This window comes from Panthera leo, chromosome E3 (genome assembly GCF_018350215.1).
Source record: "Panthera leo isolate Ple1 chromosome E3, P.leo_Ple1_pat1.1, whole genome shotgun sequence".
NCBI classification, from domain to species: Eukaryota; Metazoa; Chordata; class Mammalia; order Carnivora; family Felidae; genus Panthera; species Panthera leo.
This window is the reverse complement of record NC_056694.1, coordinates 6,044,574-6,065,338: the sequence shown is the minus strand read 5'-3', so window position 1 is coordinate 6,065,338 and position 20,765 is coordinate 6,044,574. Positions and strand designations below refer to the sequence as shown.

General features: G+C 49.2%; 1 protein-coding gene and 1 long non-coding RNA gene across 6 annotated transcripts in view; one reads left to right on the top strand and one right to left on the bottom strand.

The window, feature by feature from the left end:
- The window catches only part of SMURF1 (SMAD specific E3 ubiquitin protein ligase 1), a 107,059-nt gene extending 95,950 nt beyond the window's left edge, over positions 1-11,109 (top strand). For 3 of the 4 annotated variants that reach the window (XM_042921065.1, XM_042921062.1, XM_042921063.1), the window contains 7 exons: positions 1,979-2,093; positions 2,862-3,040; positions 4,219-4,356; positions 5,381-5,501; positions 6,410-6,611; positions 8,069-8,153; positions 9,675-11,109. In XM_042921065.1, the coding sequence (XP_042776999.1) occupies positions 1,979-2,093; positions 2,862-3,040; positions 4,219-4,356; positions 5,381-5,501; positions 6,410-6,611; positions 8,069-8,153; positions 9,675-9,774 (940 nt within the window). In that variant the 3' untranslated portion in view covers positions 9,775-11,109. The remainder of the gene's footprint in view (positions 1-1,978; positions 2,094-2,861; positions 3,041-4,218; positions 4,357-5,380; positions 5,502-6,409; positions 6,612-8,068; positions 8,154-9,674) is intronic. The other variant, XM_042921064.1, reaches the window with a different exon arrangement.
- LOC122209327 lies at positions 6,287-20,368 on the bottom strand. 2 transcript variants are annotated; one of them, XR_006197555.1, is made up of 5 exons: positions 19,680-20,368; positions 18,640-19,109; positions 12,385-12,437; positions 7,191-7,449; positions 6,287-6,891 (listed from the first exon to the last, which is right to left on the bottom strand). It is a non-coding gene; the product is annotated as an uncharacterized LOC122209327 (long non-coding RNA). The 2 variants fall into 2 exon arrangements; XR_006197556.1 differs by lacking the exon at positions 12,385-12,437 and having other exon boundaries at positions 19,680-20,367.
- Positions 20,369-20,765: the final 397 nt, after the last annotated feature.

Below are 20,765 nucleotides of genomic sequence, written 5' to 3'. Positions count from 1 at the left end.
TATTTGCTTGTGTTTTGATCACTTCCTGTCTAGACGGTTGCAGGTCCTCAGCTTTCGAAAAGGATTCCTCTCAAACCCAAACTCTCAACCTTGGTCTTATAGCCGGGAAATTCTGCCTTTCTAGTAAAGAATTGTGTGACATTTGGAGTCTCCTGGTTTCTGCCAGTTCCTTTCTGTTCTCTTGAGTTCGATACGTAATCTTGTTGCAGTCTGATCCTTTCTGTGTATTGTCTTGGATCCTTTGCACGTGTGCTCATCCTTTTCCTGGTTGATCTCAATTCCATGCCTTTTGTGTTTGACAGAGTAAGAAATTCGAGAATAAAATCTGGGGCTGCTGTCTTAAGGAAATGTATCCATTAGGAAGGAGTAGAAAGAATAAAAGGCTCACTGTAGAAGTGACACAGGTGTTTGCATAAGCTTTTTCCCGGTCCTGGGCTCCTCGCCCCTGACCCTGGAGCCAAATCACACAGATGCTGTTGAGAGTGCTTGTTTTGCCGGATTGTTTCTTTTTAAATTTTATTTATGTATTTTTTTTATTTTTTCAAAAAAATTAAATATAATTGTCAAATTGGCTTCCATACGATTGTTTCTTAAAAAAATTTTTTTAACGTCTATTTATTTTTGAGAGAAAGAGAGTGTGCACGTGAGCGGGACAGGGGCAGAGAGGGGGGACAGAGGATCTTTAGTGGGTGGGCTCCATGCTGACATCAGAGAGCCCAGTGTGGGGCTCGAACTCACAGAACTGCGAGATCATGACCTGAATTGAAGCTGAAGTCAGACGCTGAACCAACTGAACCACCCAGGCGCCCCTGTTGGATGTTTCTGATTTGGGGCTTTTTGTTTTGTTTTGTTTTTTAATATATAATGAAATGATTGGAATATAAAGAAATTCCAAAAATAATTTATTCTTATGTATCTTGTCCAGATTTCAGAACTCATGAAATTATATCTTGTTATGGATTCAGCTTGTTTTTTAAAATTATAAAAATGATAAATGTTTATGACAAAAGGTAGAATCAACAAGATAGAAAGTCATAAAGGGTAAGGGCGCCGGGGTGGCTCAGTCGGTTAAGCGTCTGACTTCGGCTCAGGTCATGATCTCGCGGTTTGTGAGTTCGAGCCCCGCATCAGGCTCTGTGCTTATAGCTCAGAGCCTGGAGCCTGTTTTGGATTCTGTGTCTCCTCCTCTCTCTGCCCGCCCCCCCCCCCCATGCTCATGCTCTGTCTCTCTCTGTCCCTCGATAATAAATAAATGCTAAAAAAACTTCTTTTTTAAAAAAAAGTCATAAAGGGTGAAAGTCGTTCTCAATCCCTGTCTGCCTGGACTGCAAACTGTTTTCTCCTGACTTAAATGTGAATAACATGTTCCTGTCGGAAATGTAAAAACTCTCTAGCAAGAGGCAAAAGAAAACTGAAGATCCCCCAGAATGCTGATTCTAAAGTTAACTACTGTCCAAGTGTCTGTGTAAATCCTCTTCCTCCTCCTCTTCCTCTCTGCTCTGCATATAGATCTTTCCTGTTTTGTGTACGTACGCGCGTGCACGCACACCCTTTATAAGTAGAAGGATATGACCGCTCTTTATTGATTGCTCTTTTGTCCATTAGAACCACACGATTGACATCATCACCTGAGATCTGGTCTTTGCAGAGTCCCAGAGAACACCTTAGCTGAGGTTCTGGCAGGCTGATGAGTCCCCCTGCTGAGAGCACTGCCCGTAGCAGGTGGTGCTGGGTGAAGCCCACCGCCCTTCTTCCTCGGCTTCGGAGCCCGTGGGAGTTTGGGCCAGAAAAGCCATTTCTCAGACGACCGGACGCAAGTTGTTACTTCCTCAGACTAATCTGCCCGATCTACACCTTCTCTCAGGGCCTGGTTATCCCGCAGTGTGGCCTTCTAGGACCCAGGGAGTCGGTCCTTTTGGTAAGACCTAAACTGGACACTTTCACACATATAAAATGGTTGTCATTTTGTTGTTCCTAGGGAGTGGCTCTATTTATTGTGCCATGAAATGTTGAATCCGTATTATGGACTCTTCCAGTATTCTACGGACAACATTTACATGTTGCAAATCAACCCGGATTCTTCGATCAACCCCGTAAGTACCCATGAATAAAGAGAGGGCGAATTGGAAAGTTCTTTAACTAGATTTCCAGGTCCAGTGTCAGTCCTTGGTTTATCCATTGTGGACTTACTCAGTCTCTGGTAAATAGACACTGAAAGGTAGAGCAGGAAAGGGAAATGGGGTTTTCATTAATTCTGCTTATAATTCCACCTGGAAAGCAGAGATGTGAGGTTCCCCAGTTAAAAACCAGAACAGCTCTGGTTTTAGAATGATTCTGTTACTTGGGTTGTCCATTATTTTCCTCTATGTTCCTCTTTGGTTTTTTATTTCCTTTGGATTTTCTTCTCTTCTGCTTTCTCCTGGGACTCAGGGAGAATTGCCCCCTGCTCTGTTTGTAGTGCAGTGGGGAAAACGGGGGGCCGGCTTCCTGGGCGCCTGGCACTTAGAAGCGCCTGTGTTGGTTTGATTCTCTGTGGCTGCCCTGTTGAAATTCTTAATTTTTGAGCAAAGAGTTCTGCATTTTCCTTTTAGGCTGAGTACCACAAATGATGTAGCAGTTCTGAGGCCATGTTTGAACGAAGGGCATGTAAAATGTTCAGATGATCTATACAAAACGCATGCTCTGAATTTTGACTACCTAACTAGACTTCTTTCCTTTGATCGTGAGCACAACCTGTGAGCAACTGAGTCAGTGTTGGGTTGCCCATCGGACAGGTCTCCCAAGAAGCTTGGAGAAAGCACAAGGTATCCACCCTGGCTGGTCATTTTTCTAATAAATGTGTTCTCTGGTGCCCCCTACAGGACCATCTGTCTTATTTCCATTTTGTGGGTCGGATCATGGGTCTCGCCGTATTCCACGGACACTACATAAACGGGGGCTTCACGGTTCCCTTCTATAAGCAGCTACTGGGGAAACCCATCCAGCTCTCTGATTTGGAGTCGGTGGACCCAGAACTCCATAAGAGCTTAGTGTGGATTCTGTAAGTACCGACTCACTGTTCAGTTAATGGAAAATGCCTCACCCATCTTACTGTCCACCAAATACAATTGTTTTGTGTGCGTGTGTGCGTGCATGTGAATGTTTGCGAGGGATGGGTGTGAAGTCAGGAAAGAGAAGTAAAGAAAATGCTGTTTTACAGCCAAAAACATAAAAGTGGATTTAACAAGAAATACTCAGTTGACTTTCTTCCTTCATGACGTTTGGCCAGTTTCACTTCATAGACTAATTTCTTCCTCAAATTATTAAGGTCTGGCCACAAAATTAATCCCCAGGCCTGATAGGTGGGTGGCGGGTTTTGTTTTGGACTCTCCAGTGAATCTTGAGACGGAAAGCACCCAACACAAAATTAGTGGCAGAGTATTTGATAGTAAGAGAAAGTATCAGGAAAAACTATATTTAGTCGACTTTGTTTTAGAATTATCCTAGAACTCTCTTGGAAGCTGTCAGCACAGTCACGTGGTAACCGCAGGGGTTGCGGGTCCTTGTGAACGAGCCGATTTCACAGAGGGAGAGATCCAGGCTCTGCAGGGGGAGAGCGAGAGGGGGAGCTGGAGCCAGCTGCACCCCAAGCGCCGGTCGGCCTCACTTCACGTGCCCCGGCTGGAAATGGGTAGTCCGGGGGGGTTAGGGCCTCCATCCTGTACAAAGTCGTTTACTCTGCTTGCGTCTCAGCAAATGCGGGGGGCGGAGGAGTCCACTTGAACTTCCAAGGGCTACTTTGTTTGAATGGATGCATTTGGAATGGCTGCCTTAAAGGAGGGGTTGCGAGTGTTTTCTAGGTGTGTCTTCTGCAGGTTGCTTTTCCTTTGACCCCGTTTCCTCTTCGTGAATCCTTCTGTTCGGAGACTCAGTTTACAAGGCAGTCAGGCCGCCGTGTCTCATAAAATCCCAGAACGAGAGAGCTACCATCACCTCCCTATGAATGAGGGAGCCCGGAGTCCGGGCACATGCAGAGTGGAGCTGTGGTACCCCTTCAGTACCCGCACCCCTGCCCTCACACGTGCTCTGGGCCCTAGGTTTTCCTCTTACCCCCCCCTGCAGCTCTGGGGTGACGGACAGGAAATGCCGTCTTTCTCCCGGAATGTTCCGTCTAAGGTTCTGTTCGCTGCTGCATGCTGGCAGAGGTCTGACATCCATCTTGTGTCTTAACTTCAACAGAGAGAACGATATCACCCCTGTGCTAGACCACACTTTCTGTGTGGAACACAATGCTTTCGGGAGGATTCTTCAGCATGAACTGAAACCCAATGGTCGCAACGTTCCTGTCACAGAGGACAACAAGAAAGAATATGTCCGGTAATGTTCTGGGGAACCTTGGAGGTTGCCAGCGGGGACATCCAGGTGCCTGGGACCATCTGGGCAAGGCTGGGTTCACATTTAGGTTGTCGAGGCTCCTTGGCTGTTTGAGGCTTCCCTTCCCTGCCGGCACCTGTGACCAGAATCCCAGGAACAGAACAGACTTTCAGCCACGGTCGGGTTCAGTGGTGGGGGCTGTGCACAGAGGCGCCCCTAGTGCCACCGGAGCCGGCCCGTTGAAGGGAGGATAATGACTCCAGAGCCCAAGCTGGGGAAGGGATTGCAGGTGACCTCCCAATTCTGGGTGTGAAGGTGGTGAACGCAGGACAGAATAGAAGCCTAGAAGTTTCTTTGAGATCAGTCTCGAGGAAGTCTACTCCACAGTAGTTTGTTCTTCTTTTTTTCTTTAATGTTTATTTTGAGATAGAGAGACAGCAGACAGGGGTCGGGCAGAGCGAGAAGAGACAGAATCCCAAGCAGGCTCCGCGCTGTCGGTGCAGAGTCTGACGTGGGGCTCGATCCCACAAACCCTAAGATGGTGTCCTGAGCTGAAATCAAGAGTCGGACCCTTAACCAGCTGAGCCGCCCAGGCGCCTACCTCTTCAGGCAAATAAACGGCCAGTCGCTCGCACTGGGGAATTGGAAGCATGCGGGCGTGTGCGTGTGCGGAGGCTGCCAGACTGGCGCATGTTCTCACGTATCCTGTGTGTTATTTTCAGGTCTACTTTTCAGTTATGGTGCTTGCTCTAACAGGTCAGGTTAATTCCTACAGCTATTTTTAGCGAAGCATCAGCATGTGTAAGGGCCTGTGCTGACTTATTTTTAACCTGATACTGAGGCTAGGCAACGTCGGCCGGTGGGGGTTTCGTCCCGTCTGCCCCCACCTCCGCCCCCGCCTCCCGCCCCAAGGGGAGGCCCGGCAGGCAGGCTGCCAGGTTCAGGTGTCAGAACCTTCTGTGGAGAAAACTTTTTTTGTTTCATGAACCATTTGATGCTGCCTCCAACTTGTGAATTTGTTTCTCAGGTTGTATGTAAATTGGAGGTTCATGCGGGGGATTGAAGCCCAGTTCTTGGCTCTTCAGAAGGGGTTTAATGAACTCATTCCTCAACACTTACTGAAGCCATTTGACCAGAAGGAACTAGAGGTACGTGCTCACCGGGCCCAGCCAAGGAGGCATTAAAGGGCGCAAATGAGATCGGTGTTTTCTTGTTTTACAACCTGCCTGCAGAATGAGGCTTGTCTGTCCCCGCGGCAAGGCCAGGGGTTTGTCAGGGCTCCCGACTAGCAGGCCTAGAGCGAGCGGGGTGTCGAGGGCGTCTGAGCCTGTTTATGACAAGGACAGGTGTCTGCTTGGCAGCAACGAGTCCAGATCATTCTCCGGACATTGTTCGGGGTGTCCTGTGGCTTATCCTCATGTTCAAGATCTCCAGCCGTGGCGGTTTCCAAACCCCTCCCACGTATTTACCTCGGATCGAGGAAATTCTCTCGAGTATAACCAGATTCTCCCACCACGTCAACTTTGTGTTTCTGTTCTAGCTATTATTAGACTCCGCACAAAGTGTTATTGTCTTCTCGTGTCCCGCTTCGCGTGTGTGAACATAGAGACTCATTCATCCCTTACCCACGTCCGTGCCAAGTGGCTCACGGCTTTGAAATCCTTGTCTTTCTGCCGCAGCGAGGCGCCTCTGTGGGCGGGCAGCAGCTCTGGGTGGGCCGCCCACCCGGTGCAGAAACTCGCACACCACTCCCCTCCCAGCCCTGCTGTGACGGCCCCTGGGGTCCCGGGGAGGTGGCCCCATTTTACAGTCAGCCCCTTCAGTCTCGCCGGTCGGCCCTTTGGTACTGACTCCTCGCGGATGAGGAGAGCAGACCTAGTTGTAAGAAAAGGCGCTGTTGGGAGCGTGGGCCCGTCTCCCTCTCCGCTTGTCGGAGTCTCTGGCTAGTTTATTCGGACGCCACGAATTCCCTCCTTTCAGACGCTGGGAAGCTGGGAGGCTGCCATGACCCGGTCTGTACATCTGAGAAATAACTTGCCTCTAAACGCCTTCGCAGCTGATCATAGGCGGCCTGGATAAGATCGACGTGAGCGACTGGAAGTCCAACACTCGGCTGAAGCACTGTGTGGCCGACAGCAACATCGTCCGCTGGTTCTGGCAAGCCGTGGAGACCTTCGATGAGGAGAGGAGGGCCAGGCTGCTGCAGTTCGTGACCGGGTCCACTCGGGTCCCTCTCCAAGGCTTCAAGGCTTTGCAAGGTGACTGATGTGGAGGCGGGGCTCCTGGCCCCACGCGTCTCCGCCAGGCACGTCCCCTGCCAGGCCACGGCAGGAAGAGCTGGACCGCCGTGGTGGTGTTTTCCTGAAACGTCTCCTAGGAAGTGGCGCGGCCTGTGTTTTCTCGTAGCGAACGCTGGGGGCCGCGGCCACCCCCACCCCCGGGGGCCCTCTTGTTGCCATTCTCTCTGCCGGTCCCCCAGTGCTCCGGGCCAACAGTGCTCCGGGGGTGCTAGCCTCTGCCCAAGCTGAGAGGAAATACCTGTAGACGCAAAGGGGGCGAGAATCTCAGCACAACAAAGCCCAGCTTCCTGTCAAACCCACCTTTCTCGGTGTCCCTGCAGGCCACGTGCCCAGCAGGCGGGGCGTCATCTGGGGCGCGCAGCTGTGGCGGGTGCTGGCCAGCCTGGTGCCCGCCCAGGGCTGAGTTGGGCGAGACCTGAGCGAAAAAGAACCCCATGGAGCCGGTCCCTCCCCCACCCCTACAGAACCGGGGGACAGAGGGAGGGTACAAATAGCAGCAAGGCTTTGGGGAAAGAAATTAGAGGTTCTAAAGTACACCATGGATTCGTTCCTGAGTCTTCTGGTAGCAGCCGTCTCACTGCAGCCCTGAGGTGAGAGCGGCCCGGCCTGAGTGCCAGGAGATGGAGTCTCCTGCTGCCGTGTTGGTCATGAGCTCCAGGGGTCCTTCCTGAGCCTCGGTTTCCTCCTCTATGCAGAGGCACTGCGTGAGAGGCTCCGCTGTCTGGTGTAGGTACCTATCCCCTCTCTGGTCCCTTCCGACGCTGATAAAAAACCTGATATCCAGATTTTGGTAACCCTGAGAGCCAGAAGGAAAAAGGTGAAGAATGTTAGTATGTTAAAATGTAGCAGATGGACCTTTGCATGTTCCTAGAGATAGCAGGTGTATTTCATGTAGAGAACATTCCCTGTAGACTTTTCCAGATTTGAAGGACTTCTTTGAGTGACAGAAGCTACTTCCATCCCCCTGGGCTGTTGTCCTAGGTGTTTGTGTCTTTTTCTTTTCCCACTGTCCCTCCGCCTGGGGGATTCATGACCGTGTATCGTGCTTTTGTCATAACCCTGCTGTCCTCTGCCAGGGGCGGGCCCACTTGCTAAACATTTTGTTTAAAAAAAAAGAAAAACCGTCACTGGTGATTTAAGGATTTTGTCCTTCAAATATCCCCACTTGAGTGGGCCCACGGCCAGGGTCCAGGAGGAGAGCTCTCACGCGTCTCTGCCCCTGCGATTTTCTAGAATGGCTGGGATAGGTCGCTGGACGGTCAGCGTGTCCTAACTCAGGTGCAGGCTATGCCGCCGCGTGAAGCCCACGACCGTCCGGCAGGACGACCTGCCCGGGCATCGGGCCGAGGGTGTGGTTGGCAGTGGGGCCCGGGGCCCGCCTCTGAAGTGCATTAACTAGAATGTTGTCTCGTAAGGTTCTACAGGCGCGGCAGGGCCCCGGCTCTTCACCATCCACCTGATTGATGCCAACACAGACAACCTTCCGAAGGCCCACACCTGGTAAGGACCTCGCTGTGGCATCGCGGGGAGCCTGTCCCTGTGCCTGCCACCCCGCTCATGACTCCCCGTGCTTCCTTTACCTGCGCCCCAGGACACCTGGCCGTGGAACCAGTGTCAGGTGGGATGAGTGCTTGGCAGTGTGTCACAGGAGGGTTATCAGAAGTCTCTTTCGTGAAACCGGTTTTGTCGTGAGATGTGATTAACGGCGGCTGGCACTCGGCAGCTCCAGCCTTGCCTTTGCTGGGCCGCGCGTGTGCACACACGTACCTCCCTGCGGGGGAGCTGTCATTTTCAATCCGGAGTTCCCAGTCTTTGCTTCCTGTGTTTTCCTTCTTGGAACTTGGTGATGGGTGCATCTTGCACATTGAAAACTTCTTAACTTTCCTAAATTTTAACATCACTCATACCTGTAGCAGATGATTTTCCCTTGCGGTTTAAAAATCAAGTCACTTACGTACGCTTTGTCTCAGAAACCACGTATCAAAAAGACCAGCGTGTCTAGTTCGCGAGAGCCGGTTCCTTGCCATAGAGATGTGTAACATTGCAACAGAAGCTTCCTGATTGGGAACCCAGGGGTGTGGGTTCAAGTGCTTACATGGCCAAGGCCCTACCGAGGCTGTGGCGCCCAGCCCCGCGTGGCCGTTACAGACACAGCATCGTGTTGACCCACGGCAGCCGCTTTCTTCCCTAGGACTCTGCCCTTTCATAGTGGAACGTTTAGAATAAAATGGATGTGAGAACTGTCCTCAGATGCTGAAGTCCCAGCTTCAAGAAAAAAACTATCACACGGTTTAGCCCAGTTCTTTCTTGACAAAAACCATCCTTAACTGCTTGACTGCTAGTAATTCAGTAGGTCACTATCTTGGTCAGAATTTTCTATGTTTTGACTTATTAGGAGAGGATATCCTTCTTAAAGGATGCCTTTTCTTTCTTTCTTTTTTTTTTTTTTTTTTTTAATACAACACTAGAATTTCTCCAGGGAAATGTTGATTCATCTCCTCCTATCAGAGATTTGACGTTTTACTAGTTTTGAGATAATAGTTTGTTTCTGCAGGAAACATCCCAGACTGCCCCATTTGGTCTCAGGTCAAGTCACGGAGGATTACACAGACAGGCAGTGGATTGTCAGCGGTGATCTGACAGTCGGCCAGTCTGGATTACGGTGGTCCACGTGCGAAGAAGACAACCACCACTGCATCAGGAAGGATCTTTGTCCTGATATAACCAGGACATAGTAATCGGTTTAATTTTGGCTTTCAAGATCTTAGGACTTATTTTGTTCTGTGTTCCATGAAAAATCTTTGCTTTCGAAACAGAAAAGCACGAGGGGGGAGTGGAAAACTTGCCTGTACCCCCCACCCCAGCTGGGCGATGAGATGCTTGGCCCCATCCGCCTGTATACTCACACGCTGCTAGCTCGAGGCCCTGAATGCTCTGCTCCCGCCTGCCCTTGTCCTCGAACCAGGGCCTAGGTCCAGATGGCCCCAGCAGTGACTCTGTCGCTCTTTTGTCCTCTTCCAGCTTTAATCGGATCGACATTCCACCTTACGAGTCGTACGAGAAGCTCTACGAGAAGCTTTTGACGGCCGTGGAGGAGACTTGCGGGTTTGCCGTGGAATGAAGAGAGCAACCAAAGGCAACAGATTCTAGCTCACGACCACCAGACCAAAAGCAAGCTTTCTGTGCGCCTCCTGCGAAGCTGGCTGAGGCCCGGGAACCCTAGATGACCCGAGGGAAAGGGTTTTCTCCCCTCCTTTTCGTTGGGGGAGCGAGGGGGGTGGGGGGACTTTGGTTGGCGGCTCCCACCCATATTTTCCTCCTTTCTGACAGTGATCCCCGCCCCCTACCCTCCCCCCCCCCTTCCATCGCCCATCCAATAAAATGCAGCCAGGTTTAGCATTTGGCTTCGGTCACACAGGATACCCTGCAGCGACTGTAACCCACATGGTTGGTGATAGGCTCACTGCCCTGTGGTCTTTATAGGAGGATCGACCCACAAGTTCTGGAACTGAGCTTGGCTTACTGAGGGTTTGTAACCGGTAGCTCTTCTGTCTCCAGACAGTCCTGAGGTCCCTTTTCAAGTTCTGCAGCTCAAATTCCAGTCACACCCTAGCAGCCTGCTCTGGGAAGCAGATTAATTTCTAACTGAAAAATAACCGTATTGTCCATTGGAATTCTGCCCCAGCAGGAAGCTTGCATCCAAAGTGTGCTTCCCTTTTGGAAAAGTAAAGGAACTGGGGCAGCTTTTGCTGGAGGCCTGGGGTATTTTTCAGGGGATCCTGGCTGAAAAAGCTTGCATAGAGAAAAATGATCTTTCCTTTTAAGAGTCCCTTTTGCCACATTATCTATCTAGCTTGAGATATTTTTCCAGTGAAAATACCACGTAACAGAGCTTATAAAAGAACACACCAAACCAGCCTCAGATCCATGCGGCCAGTCCCGGGCTGCGGCTCCCCCACCACGTGTATGTCGAGGAGGGTCGGCTGGGTCACTTGAATACTAACCAAGTGTTGTGCGCAAGTTGCTAAGAGCTGAACTAACAGAATTCTGCTGTTGCAGCTGCTGGCTTGGTGCAAAGTAGCCTCACAGGGAGAGAGGGAACGGGCCACCCCACTGACTTAAATCCACCCCGAGTTACGGTTTTACGAAGAGTAGGGCGCGAACGCAAACCCGTCGGTGGAGGGGACCCTTCACCCTGGCTCATTCTGCTCGTTTCCCGAGTGTCGGGTGGAGACGCGAACAATCACTACTACTCAGTTCGCTCGCCCAGACGTCCTCACGTGGCGAGCAAGGCCAAAGCAAGCCTGGACCCTGAGTTTCCAACACCGTTTTCCAATTTGCACAGAAGTTCAACAGTATTTGAACAAGGTGGTTTGATTTGCGATGAACTTCCGTGAAGGGCAGCAGCCAATCGTCCTGTTTGGTTTTTTGTTGTTGTTTTGTTTGGTGGGGGGGTGGGGGGGTGGGGGGCAAATGCGGGGTAATTCATCAGGAAGACATTTCACTGTTGGAAGTCTGCCGTTGGTTTCGGAGTTAAGCGTTGGGATCCAGCTGCAGGTCTGAGGTGGGTCCGGAAGGCTTTCGGGTGACTCTCTTTTTGTCACGGATACCTCCGGAGCTAGGTGGGTTTGGAGGCGAGCTCACCCTTGTGGGTCTTGCCGTGTGGTTCTTCGGCTTGCCCCGAAGCATTCTGTGGCTGCCGTGCGGGAGCTCGGGAACCCCTGGGAGAGATAGACCCTCCCTCGGAACACGAAGTTCGCCTGGTTCGGTGGGCCGTGGGCTAGCGGCTGTGGGTTCCAAGAGCTGTGAGAGAGCGCGCGTCTGGCCGCTTACGGAGGAGGTGCCAGGGTAGAGAGATGTCAAGGGTGACTGCTGCAGAGGAGAGATTAAATCCGTTCAGGAAGTCCAGGCCGTATCATGGGCTTGGACTGTCAGAAGTTCTGCCTTGCCCTCGTCAGGCTTACCCCGAGTCTCGCTCGTTTACCATCGTCCTTCAGAGGGCGTTCTAGAAGCTGGCTCCCCCTGACTCTCTAGTCCTCCCTCGTAACCTTCCTCTGCTAGAGTAAGGAAATGTCGGCTATGGCCCTTCCCCCACAGAGGCCTCCTCTCGAAGGTGCCCCTCAACCCCCCAGTGTGAGGAGGAGACCTCCACGGAGAGCTGAGGGCACATCCAGACCGAGCGGGGGAACCACGGATTGTTCCTGTGGTTTGGCTCAGAGCTGCAGGAATGAGCGGGGAGACGAGGGTCTAGCGGGACTGTGGCACGTGGCTCCTGTAAGACGATCTTCCTGCTGTCGGGAGGAACAGTCCTTAGAACCCGCGCCTGCCAGCCCCATGCTGCCCGCGGGTGTCAGGCGTGGGCCCAGCAGGCGGGACTGGCCTGTAAGGCGGGGCTTTCCTCCCTCACCAGTCGTCCTCGTCAGCTGTGTGTTACAGTGGGGCCTGAAAGAGCAGAACTTTCCAGAGCCCTGGTTTACTCTCGCCAGACAGGCCCGTCAGTAGCATTGCACTTCTAGAACCTTGGATTAGGCCTTTTGAACCACGGAAAGAGCAGTGTGGCAGACAGTGGGTAAAAGCTCCCGATGACTCCACTTTGGGTCCACGTGGACCCTGTTCCCACGAGCTCTCGTTTGTGGCCCTTGGTGATCCCCAACATCCCCCGCCCCCGCCGTCCCCTTCCCACCCCTTGGCCCAGATGCTTCAGGGGCCCGACTGGCAGGCTTGCCCTCACCAGCGGTCATCAGCCGACCCTCAGGGATGCAGCAAACCACCGCTCTGCCAGCGCTGTAGGAAGGAGAAACAAAGGGGCTGCTTGGGGGACACAGTCAGGGCAGCTCTCCCCGAGGGGAGACTCTGCCCGCCAGGAGTCCCGTGCTCCCCAAGCTTGCTCGGCCGCGTGGTCCCAATTCAGGTGAGGGGGTCCTCCACCCTGAGCTGTCAGGAGTGGCCTTCCGCAGAGAACCCGCCCCGTCCCCCCGGCCCCGTCCGCAGCCAGGCGCGTGCCGCACGGCAGCCCTCCCGAAACATAGTATGAATTTTTAAAATTTGTTTATTTTTGTTTCTCAACCACTTTATAATGTATTTTTTAATTTATTTTGTAATGTCTTGTTTTTAAGTATTGCTGCTATCCTTGTTATTCTTCCCACTGTTTTTATTGCTGATTTATTTTGTGAAAATTGTACACTAATGTTCCGTTTTATGTCAAAATCAAAAGTATTTAAAGAAATACTAGTTCTATTTAATGTGGTTATGGAACCAGCTGGAAACACAAAAACAAACAGTGATTGTACAGCAGGCTGGACCCAGGAGGTCAGGTTCATTTTGTTACATATGCAATAAACTCACGACTTTACATTTTTTTGGCGTCTGATACTTTGGTGTGGAGATGAGATTCCTTTTTTTTCTCTCCAGTCCCGCAAAAAAGAAAGTCAATGGCTTGAAATACTGACAAGGGCCTTCTAGGGAAAAAGGACAGACTTCAGAATTGTAGAAGGAACCGAAAAAACACGGCAGGCAGTTGAAAGTGCTCTACCAAAAGCAGAAACTTGTGGGATCGAGAAGTTTTTGAAGCTGTTGACTGGTTCCTCACATGCTGGTCATGTTTGTTGGTTTGCATTTTTATTTTTCTTTTTTGGATATTTTTATTGTGGTAAGCTACACGTAGTATCTGTCAGTGTATCCACTGGTTAAGGTCTACCTCGGTGGCATTAAAACACTCACAATATTGTATCACTGCCAATGTACCCCAACTTTTTCATCCTCCCAAACTAGAACCTAGACCCACTAACCAGTAACTGCTGCTCCTCCTTCCCCCGACACCTGTCCTACTTGGTCTCTGTGAACCTGCCTATTCTAGGTACTTCATGTAAGTAGAATCATAAAATATTGGTCTTTCCGTGTCTTATTTCACTTAGCGTAACATTTTCAAGGTCTACCCATGTTGAAGCATCTATCAAAATTCACTCCTTTTTATGGCTGAATGGCATGCCACTGTAGGAATGTACCACATTGTGTTTTTCCGTTGATTTGATGGACACTTGGTGGGATCATTTTCTTTGTTGACTTGACCCAGCCATGATACCCAGAAAAGGCATTACAGAGTAACATCTTTGCGGTCTTGGATTTCTCTCAGCAGTGTTCCGCAGCTCTCAGTGCGTAAGTCTTTAGCCTCCTTGGTTAAGTTTATTCCTAAGTATTGCATTCTTTTTGATGCTATTTTAAATGGAATTGTTAATTTTCTTTCGAGATTCTTCATTGTTAGTGTCTAGAAACACAACTGATTTTGGTGTGTTGGCTTTCTAGGCTTCAACTTTGCTAATTTAATGATGTGTGTGTAATCTTAATGTTGTCTACATATAAGATTGCATTGTTTGCAAACAGTTTTATTTCTTCCATTTGAATTTGGATGCCTTTTCTTTCTTTTTCTTGCCTAATTGTTCTGGCTAGCACTTCCAGTACTATCTTGAATAGAGGCAATGTGAGTAGACATCTGGTCTTGTCCTGACCTTAAAGGAAAAACTGTCAGTCTTTCACCTTTGAGTATGATGTTAGCTGTGGGATTTTTCATATATGGTTTTCATCGTGTTGAGTTATTTTCCTAGTATTGCTAGTTTGTTGGGTGTTTTTAACATGAAAAGGTATTGAATTTTGTCAAGTGGTTTTGCTGTGTCAGTTGAGAGTATTTACTTTCCCTTCCGTTCTGTTAATATGGAGTATTAAATCGATTTGTGTATACTGAGTGATTCTTGCATCCTAGGAATCCTCTTTTGTCATGATGTGTATAAAACTTTTATTCTATTGTTGGATTCGACTTGCTCATGTTTTGTTGGGGATTTTTTGCATCCATATTCATGAGGGATACTGACCAATAGTTTTCTTGTAGTGTCTTCATCTAGCTTTGGTATCAGGGTGATGCCGGCCTTCTAGAATGAGTTAGGAAGCATTCCCTCCTTTTTTTGGAAGAGTATGAGGAAGATTGGTGTTGATTCCTTAAATGTCCGGTAGAATTCGCTGATGAGGCCATTGGGTCCTGGGCTTTTCTTTGTCGGGAGGTATTTGATTACTGATTCAATCTCCTTACTAGTTATAGGTCTATCCAGACTTGATATGTCTTCATGATTTAGTCTCCGTAGGTTGTGTGTTTCTAGAAATTTGTCCATTTCTTCTAGGTTAACCATTTTGTTGGCATATAGTTATTCACAGAGCTCTGTTATAACCCTTATTTCTGTAAATTTGCAGTAAGATGCCCTCTTGTGTCATTGAGTCCTTGTCCTCTTCTCCCACTGCAGGCATCTAGCTAAAGGTTTGCCATTGTGTCGTTTTTTTGTTTTTGTTTTTTTGGAAGAACCACCTCTTGGCTTTATATTGGCTTTCTCTATTGTTTTCTGTTCTCTATTTTCTCTCTGCTGTAATGTTGTTTCCTTCCTACTGCTGGCTTTGAGCTTAGCCTTCCTCCTTTTCCAAGTTCCATAAGGGATAAAGTAAGTTGTTGATTTAAGGCCCTTCTTCTTTTTTAATGTAAGCATTTATGGCTCTAAGTTTCCTTCTTAGCACTGTTTTCAGTTCGGGTATGCTGTGTTTTCACAGTCATTTGTCTCAAGATGGGTTCTAATTTCCCTTGCGATGTATTTATTGCTTGGCTTTCACATACTTATGAATTTTCCTTCCGTTATTGGTTTCTAGCTTCAGTACATTGTGGGAAGAGCAAATATTTTATATGCTTTGTCTTTTTAAATTTTTTGAAACTTGGTTCGTGGCCTCACAGAATGTCATTTATTATGGAGAATGTTCCACGTGCACTTGAGGGAAATGCATATTTTGCTGTTGTTGGATGTTGTATATATGTTGGTTACGTCCAGTTGGTCTGTTGTGTTGTTCAAGTCCTCTCTTTCCTTACTGACCTACCTGGTTGTTCTAGAGTCCAATTACTGTAATGTAAAATTTCCATTTTGCCCTCCTGTCTTTCAGTGTTTGCTGTGCGTGTCTCAGGATTTATCTGTCGAAGTCTGTTGAGTTTCTTCAAGTTGTATATTAATTTCTTTACTCAAATTTGAGAAGTTTTTGTCCATTACCTCTTCAGATAAGTTCTCTGCCCCTTTCTCTCTCTTTCTCCTTTTGGGAGTCCAAGAGTGCATATGTTTGTCTGTGTGGTGGTGTCCCATAAGTCCCTTAGGCCTGCTTCACTTTTTTTTCCTTTTTGCTCCTCTGTTTCAGTGATTTCAGATGACCTGTCTTTGGGTTCACAGATTCTTTTCACTATTCAGGTCTGCTGTTGAATCCCTTTATTGTATTTTTTCAGCTCCAGAATTTTTTAAAAGATTTTATTAATTTAATTTTAATTTTAATTTTATATTTTATTTTGAGAGAGAATCCTCAGCCGGTTCCATGCCCTGCACAGAGCCTGATGCAGGGCTCAATCCCACAATTCTGGGATCATGATCTGAGCTGGAATCAAGAATCAGATGCTCAACCAACTGAGCCACTCAGGAGCCCCTTAATAACATACATAACTTTTTGATATTCTCATTTTGTCCATATATCAGTTTTTTGATTTCCTTTAGCTCTTTGAGCATATTTAACAGTTATTTGGTTGAAGTCTTTTCTAGTAAGTCGGATACCTATGTTTCTTCAGGGATGGTTTGTGTGGTTTCTGGAGATAAAGATTTTGTTTCTTTGTGCCCTGTTTTCCTGTCTCTTTGTATGCCTTGAGATCTTTGTTGAAAAGTAGTCATTTGAAAAAAACAGCCCTGTCTGCCCAGTCTTTGCACAATGGCAGGAGACCTTCACTAAATTGCAGGGTGTGTTCTAAGACTTGTGATCAACCCAGGGTAATGGCTTAAGTCTTGGGTCTTTTATGGGCACGTGTTACGCCTGGGCCTGTACTTCCTCCAGTCCCCAGCCTGTATACCTGGCTGCTTTTCAAAAGTCTTAATTTTCCAGAGTCTCCCCCCAGCTTCTTCTCAGAACCTTAGATGTTACTGTATTCTTCTGCCCATGAGAGCGTGCCCCAGCCCTCCATGGGTCATCTTTCCCTGTCTGAACTCCAAGTCAGGCACAACAGAAACCCCAGTCCCCTGGGCAGTCCACAGACAGGTCAGAACATTGCCAATGAGTTCTGCTCTCCTCCTTCCAGCACAAGGGAGGAAGCCAGGAGGAGGCTGCTTCCTCCCAACCACACGTTGTCGTGCCAGGAAGGGTTGAGGCAAAGGCAAGTAAAACTGCCACAAAATCCCCTACCATTTTGACCATGGCTTTTTCTCGATTGGGCGTTCGCCTGGTTGCTGTAGATTTTGGAATGATTTCCAGAGGTCCCATAGTTATTTTAGTCAGTCTGTAGGTCCTTTTATGTATTTATTTTCAATGTTTCCATGGGGGTAGCACAGGCCTGGAGCTTCCTACTTGGCCGTCTTCAATCTCTGCCTTTTGATTAGAGAGTTGAATACATTTGCATTTAGTTACTCCTAAGAAAGAACTTGTTTCTTCCATTTTATTGTTTTTTACGTGCCTTATGGCTTTTTTTGTCCCTCACTTCCTCCACTGCTGCCTTTTGCATTTGATTTTTTATAGTGACATTTTGATTCTCTTCTCATTTCCTTTTGTGTATATTCTATAGATATTTTCTTCGTGGTTACCACAGGGATGACACTTAACATCCTAATGTTACAACAACCTAATTTATGCCAACTTAAATAGCACATAAAACTCCCTGATCCTGAATGGCTCCGTCTCCCCCTTCTGTTACTGATGTCACAAATTACATCTGTTTATAGTTAGGTTTTGTAATGCATGTGCCTTTTAAATCCTGTAGAAAATAAGTGGACTTAAACCGAAATTATAATAATAACAGCTTTTATAACTGCCCATGTATTTACTTTTACTGGAGAGTCTGATTTCTGCTTACAGCTTTGACTTACTGTATCCTTTCATCTCAAATGGAAGGGCCTCCTTTAGCATTGTTTGTAAAGCAGTTCTGTTGGTAACAAACTCCCTCACTTTTGAAGAGCAATTTTGCTGGATATAGAATTCTGGCACCTTCTTTCATCAATTTGAATAAATCAACCCTCTGCTTTCTGACCTTCAAGGTCTGATGAGGAATCTGCTCATCTTCTGTGGATTCCTTGTATGAGAAAAGTCACCTCTCTTGCTGCTTTCAAGATTCTTTGGTATGTCCTTGAATGTGTTCTATCTGGAATTTATCCAACTTCTTATAGTTGTAGATTCATATCTTTCATCAAACCGAGAAGGTTTTTGGTCATTGTTTCTTCAAATATTCTTTTGACTCCTTTCTCACTCTCTGTTCTTTTGGGATTCCCACCATCTATGTTTTTCTATTTAATGGTGTCCCATGGGACTCTGGTTCTGTGCACTTTTTTTCTCAGTTTCAATTGTCCTATCTTTAAATTCATTGATTCTTTCTTCTGCTTTAAAATGTGTTTTTGAACTCCCCTAGGGGATTTTTCATTTTAGTTATTGCACCTTGCAGTGCTGGAATTTTCTTTTGGTTCCTTTGTATAACTTCTGTATCTATTGACAATTTTTTATTCTTTTTCAAGTTGGCTCCATGCCCAGCACGGAGCCCAGTGCAGGGCTTAAACTCAAGATCCTGAGATCAAGGCCTGAGCTGAGATCAAGAGTTGGACGCTTAACTGACTAAGCCACCCAAGCACCCCGATATTCTTATTTTTGGCCACATAACAGCTCACCTGTCTTACCTGATGGTCAGAAACAGATGGATAGATACAAAATGCCCTCAAGAGGCAGAATGGCAAGACATGGGATTGAATCCTGGCTTTGTAATTTGACCTTGAACGTGTTACCTACCTTGTGCCTTGGTTTACTCATTTGTCAAATGGGGAAAACATCATCTTTCTCCCAGGGGTAGTGCACCATTGAAATATGTTGCACACAGACAAGCTCTGTCATAACGGATCATACTCTTCTGTCATAATGTTCATGTGAAGCAACGCTTTCCACATGAGAGTCTTACCTTTCTGCATCTTGCTCCCCTCGCGCACCTTGGGCACAGGATGGCCGGCTGCTGCTGCTTCTCCCCATCTGGCCAGGAGCTGTCCTGGGAACCTGGGCAGCCGCTGACAGAAAAAACAGCTCCCCAGGGGATGCAGAGAACTCCGGCAAGGGCTCCCTGCCCCCCAGTGCGCTGGATGGGAACCGGAGTCTCCAACCATCTTTCGGGGCCCTGGGCCAGGAGATGGAAGGATTAGGAGGGGTTGGGAGAGTCTTGAGTTTGAATCCTGCTCCAGTTCATAACCATATGACGTTGGGGGGATTACTTAATTCTTGAGCCTCCGAAAGAGCAACACAGGATTCTCAAAACGTTGACAAATGACTCGGGTGAGGTGATGCTGTGTCAGAAGAGTCCTTCCGTCTGAGGATGGTGATGTCCAAGAGGGGCCTGCAGGAGGCTTCTGGGCCCCTGGAGATGCACGGTTCCTTGGTCTGGGTGGTGGTGAGGGAGTGATTACAGATGTTAAGAGTCAAGTTGTTTGCTTAGTGAAACAGGACGGGCCCACCCTCAAACCTGCAGCCACAGCCTGTCAGAAGAGACCCCTGAGGGGCATCTGCCCTGTTCCTCCTGGAAGAGACCTCCTGGTCTCCACACAAGGGCTGGGACCCCAGATCCAAACCGCCTCAAGCCCTGGACAGAGGAGCAGTGCCGGGTGACCTGGGGAAGACTCTGTGCCCGCATATGGTCTAGAAACCCCACCCCACCATTCTTTCATTTTCTGTACGGGGCTGTGCAAGCTCCCCAGCTGACACTCGCCCCGTCAGCTGCCCTCCCTGGGAGCCCTTCTCCGCGCCAGCAGCTGATTGCACCCCAGCGGCCTTCCCACGGCTGTGCTCTCTGCCACCAGGTGACCTTTGAGCTGGGTGGGGGGGGGGGGGGGGGGAGGGGTGCCTGGACGCAGGGGCGGGCCGGACACAGGCCTGTCCAAGTATCTGCACCTCCCCAAGACCACCCCAGTGCCCCTGTACTGCCCTCTTCCTTTTGCCCCCTTTTCCACTCACCACACGCAGAGGAGCTGTGAAAATGTCACCGCAGGGCACCCTCTCTGTTCCCACGGAAATGGAAGGATGTGGGGCGGACTCGCCTGTGGCCTGGCAGCTCAGCCAGGGAGACTCTGCTTCCTCTCAGGGAACCTGCATGGAGCTGCTTGGGGGCTGGCCAGGGCTCAGCCTCCCGGGACCCAGATGCCCAGCGCCAGCCGTCCGGCCCCCGGGAGGAGCACTCGGCCCCCCTGGAGTCCCATTGTGACATCAGCATCAAGGACTTGTGGGGTGGGTTCAGAATCAGGTTTCCTTGGTCACAGCCAGACCTCACATTCCTGAGACATGAACACCGAATATCCCTCTGGCTTTTAAGGGACCCGTAGTGCAGTCACTTGTGTGGGACCCTCCAGAACCCCTTCCACAAGCCTCTCAATTCAAAGCCAGACCCAAACCAGGAGGGGCCCGTGAGCAGGAGTCTTCTGTGCGCACTGCAGGGCAGGTAGGGCCTTGGGCCCCAGAATGATGCAGGGAAGGAAGGGTGCTGGCCTGGCTGGCACGCCAGCCCCCGCGGCTCACAGGCTCATGTGATAAGACACACGTGTCCTGAGCCCTTGCGCTGACGGGTAGGGCCGGGGTGACCCGAACTCCAGGAACCACCTGTGGCCCCCGGGGCCCTGTCCACCTGCCCCAGGGGTTCCTCTATGCTGTGGGTGCCAGGGGAGCACCCGGTGGCCTCCCGACGGCTGCAGTGCTTGTCGCCATGCTGGTCATGGTGCCCAGTGGTGACACGGTGGCAGGGGACCCGAGACGGATCACTGGGGGAGATGGCCACAGTGAGGGTCATACTTGATTGTTCATCACGGAACGCCTGCTCTGTGTAGACAGGACAAGGTGCCCTCCCCGGAGGAGCTCAGCTTTACACCCAAAGAGTCTAGAGGCCTTGGAACAAAGTTAATGGAAGCCAGATGACCAGAAGAGAAATCAAGAAAAATGAATCAAATCTGGAGGCCATTCATAAAGATCTGGAAAGCTCCCACTCTGTACTTGGGCTTCATGTCAAGTTTCAGAGGTGAACTGAGCAAAGAGAAATCTCAGCATGTGGAA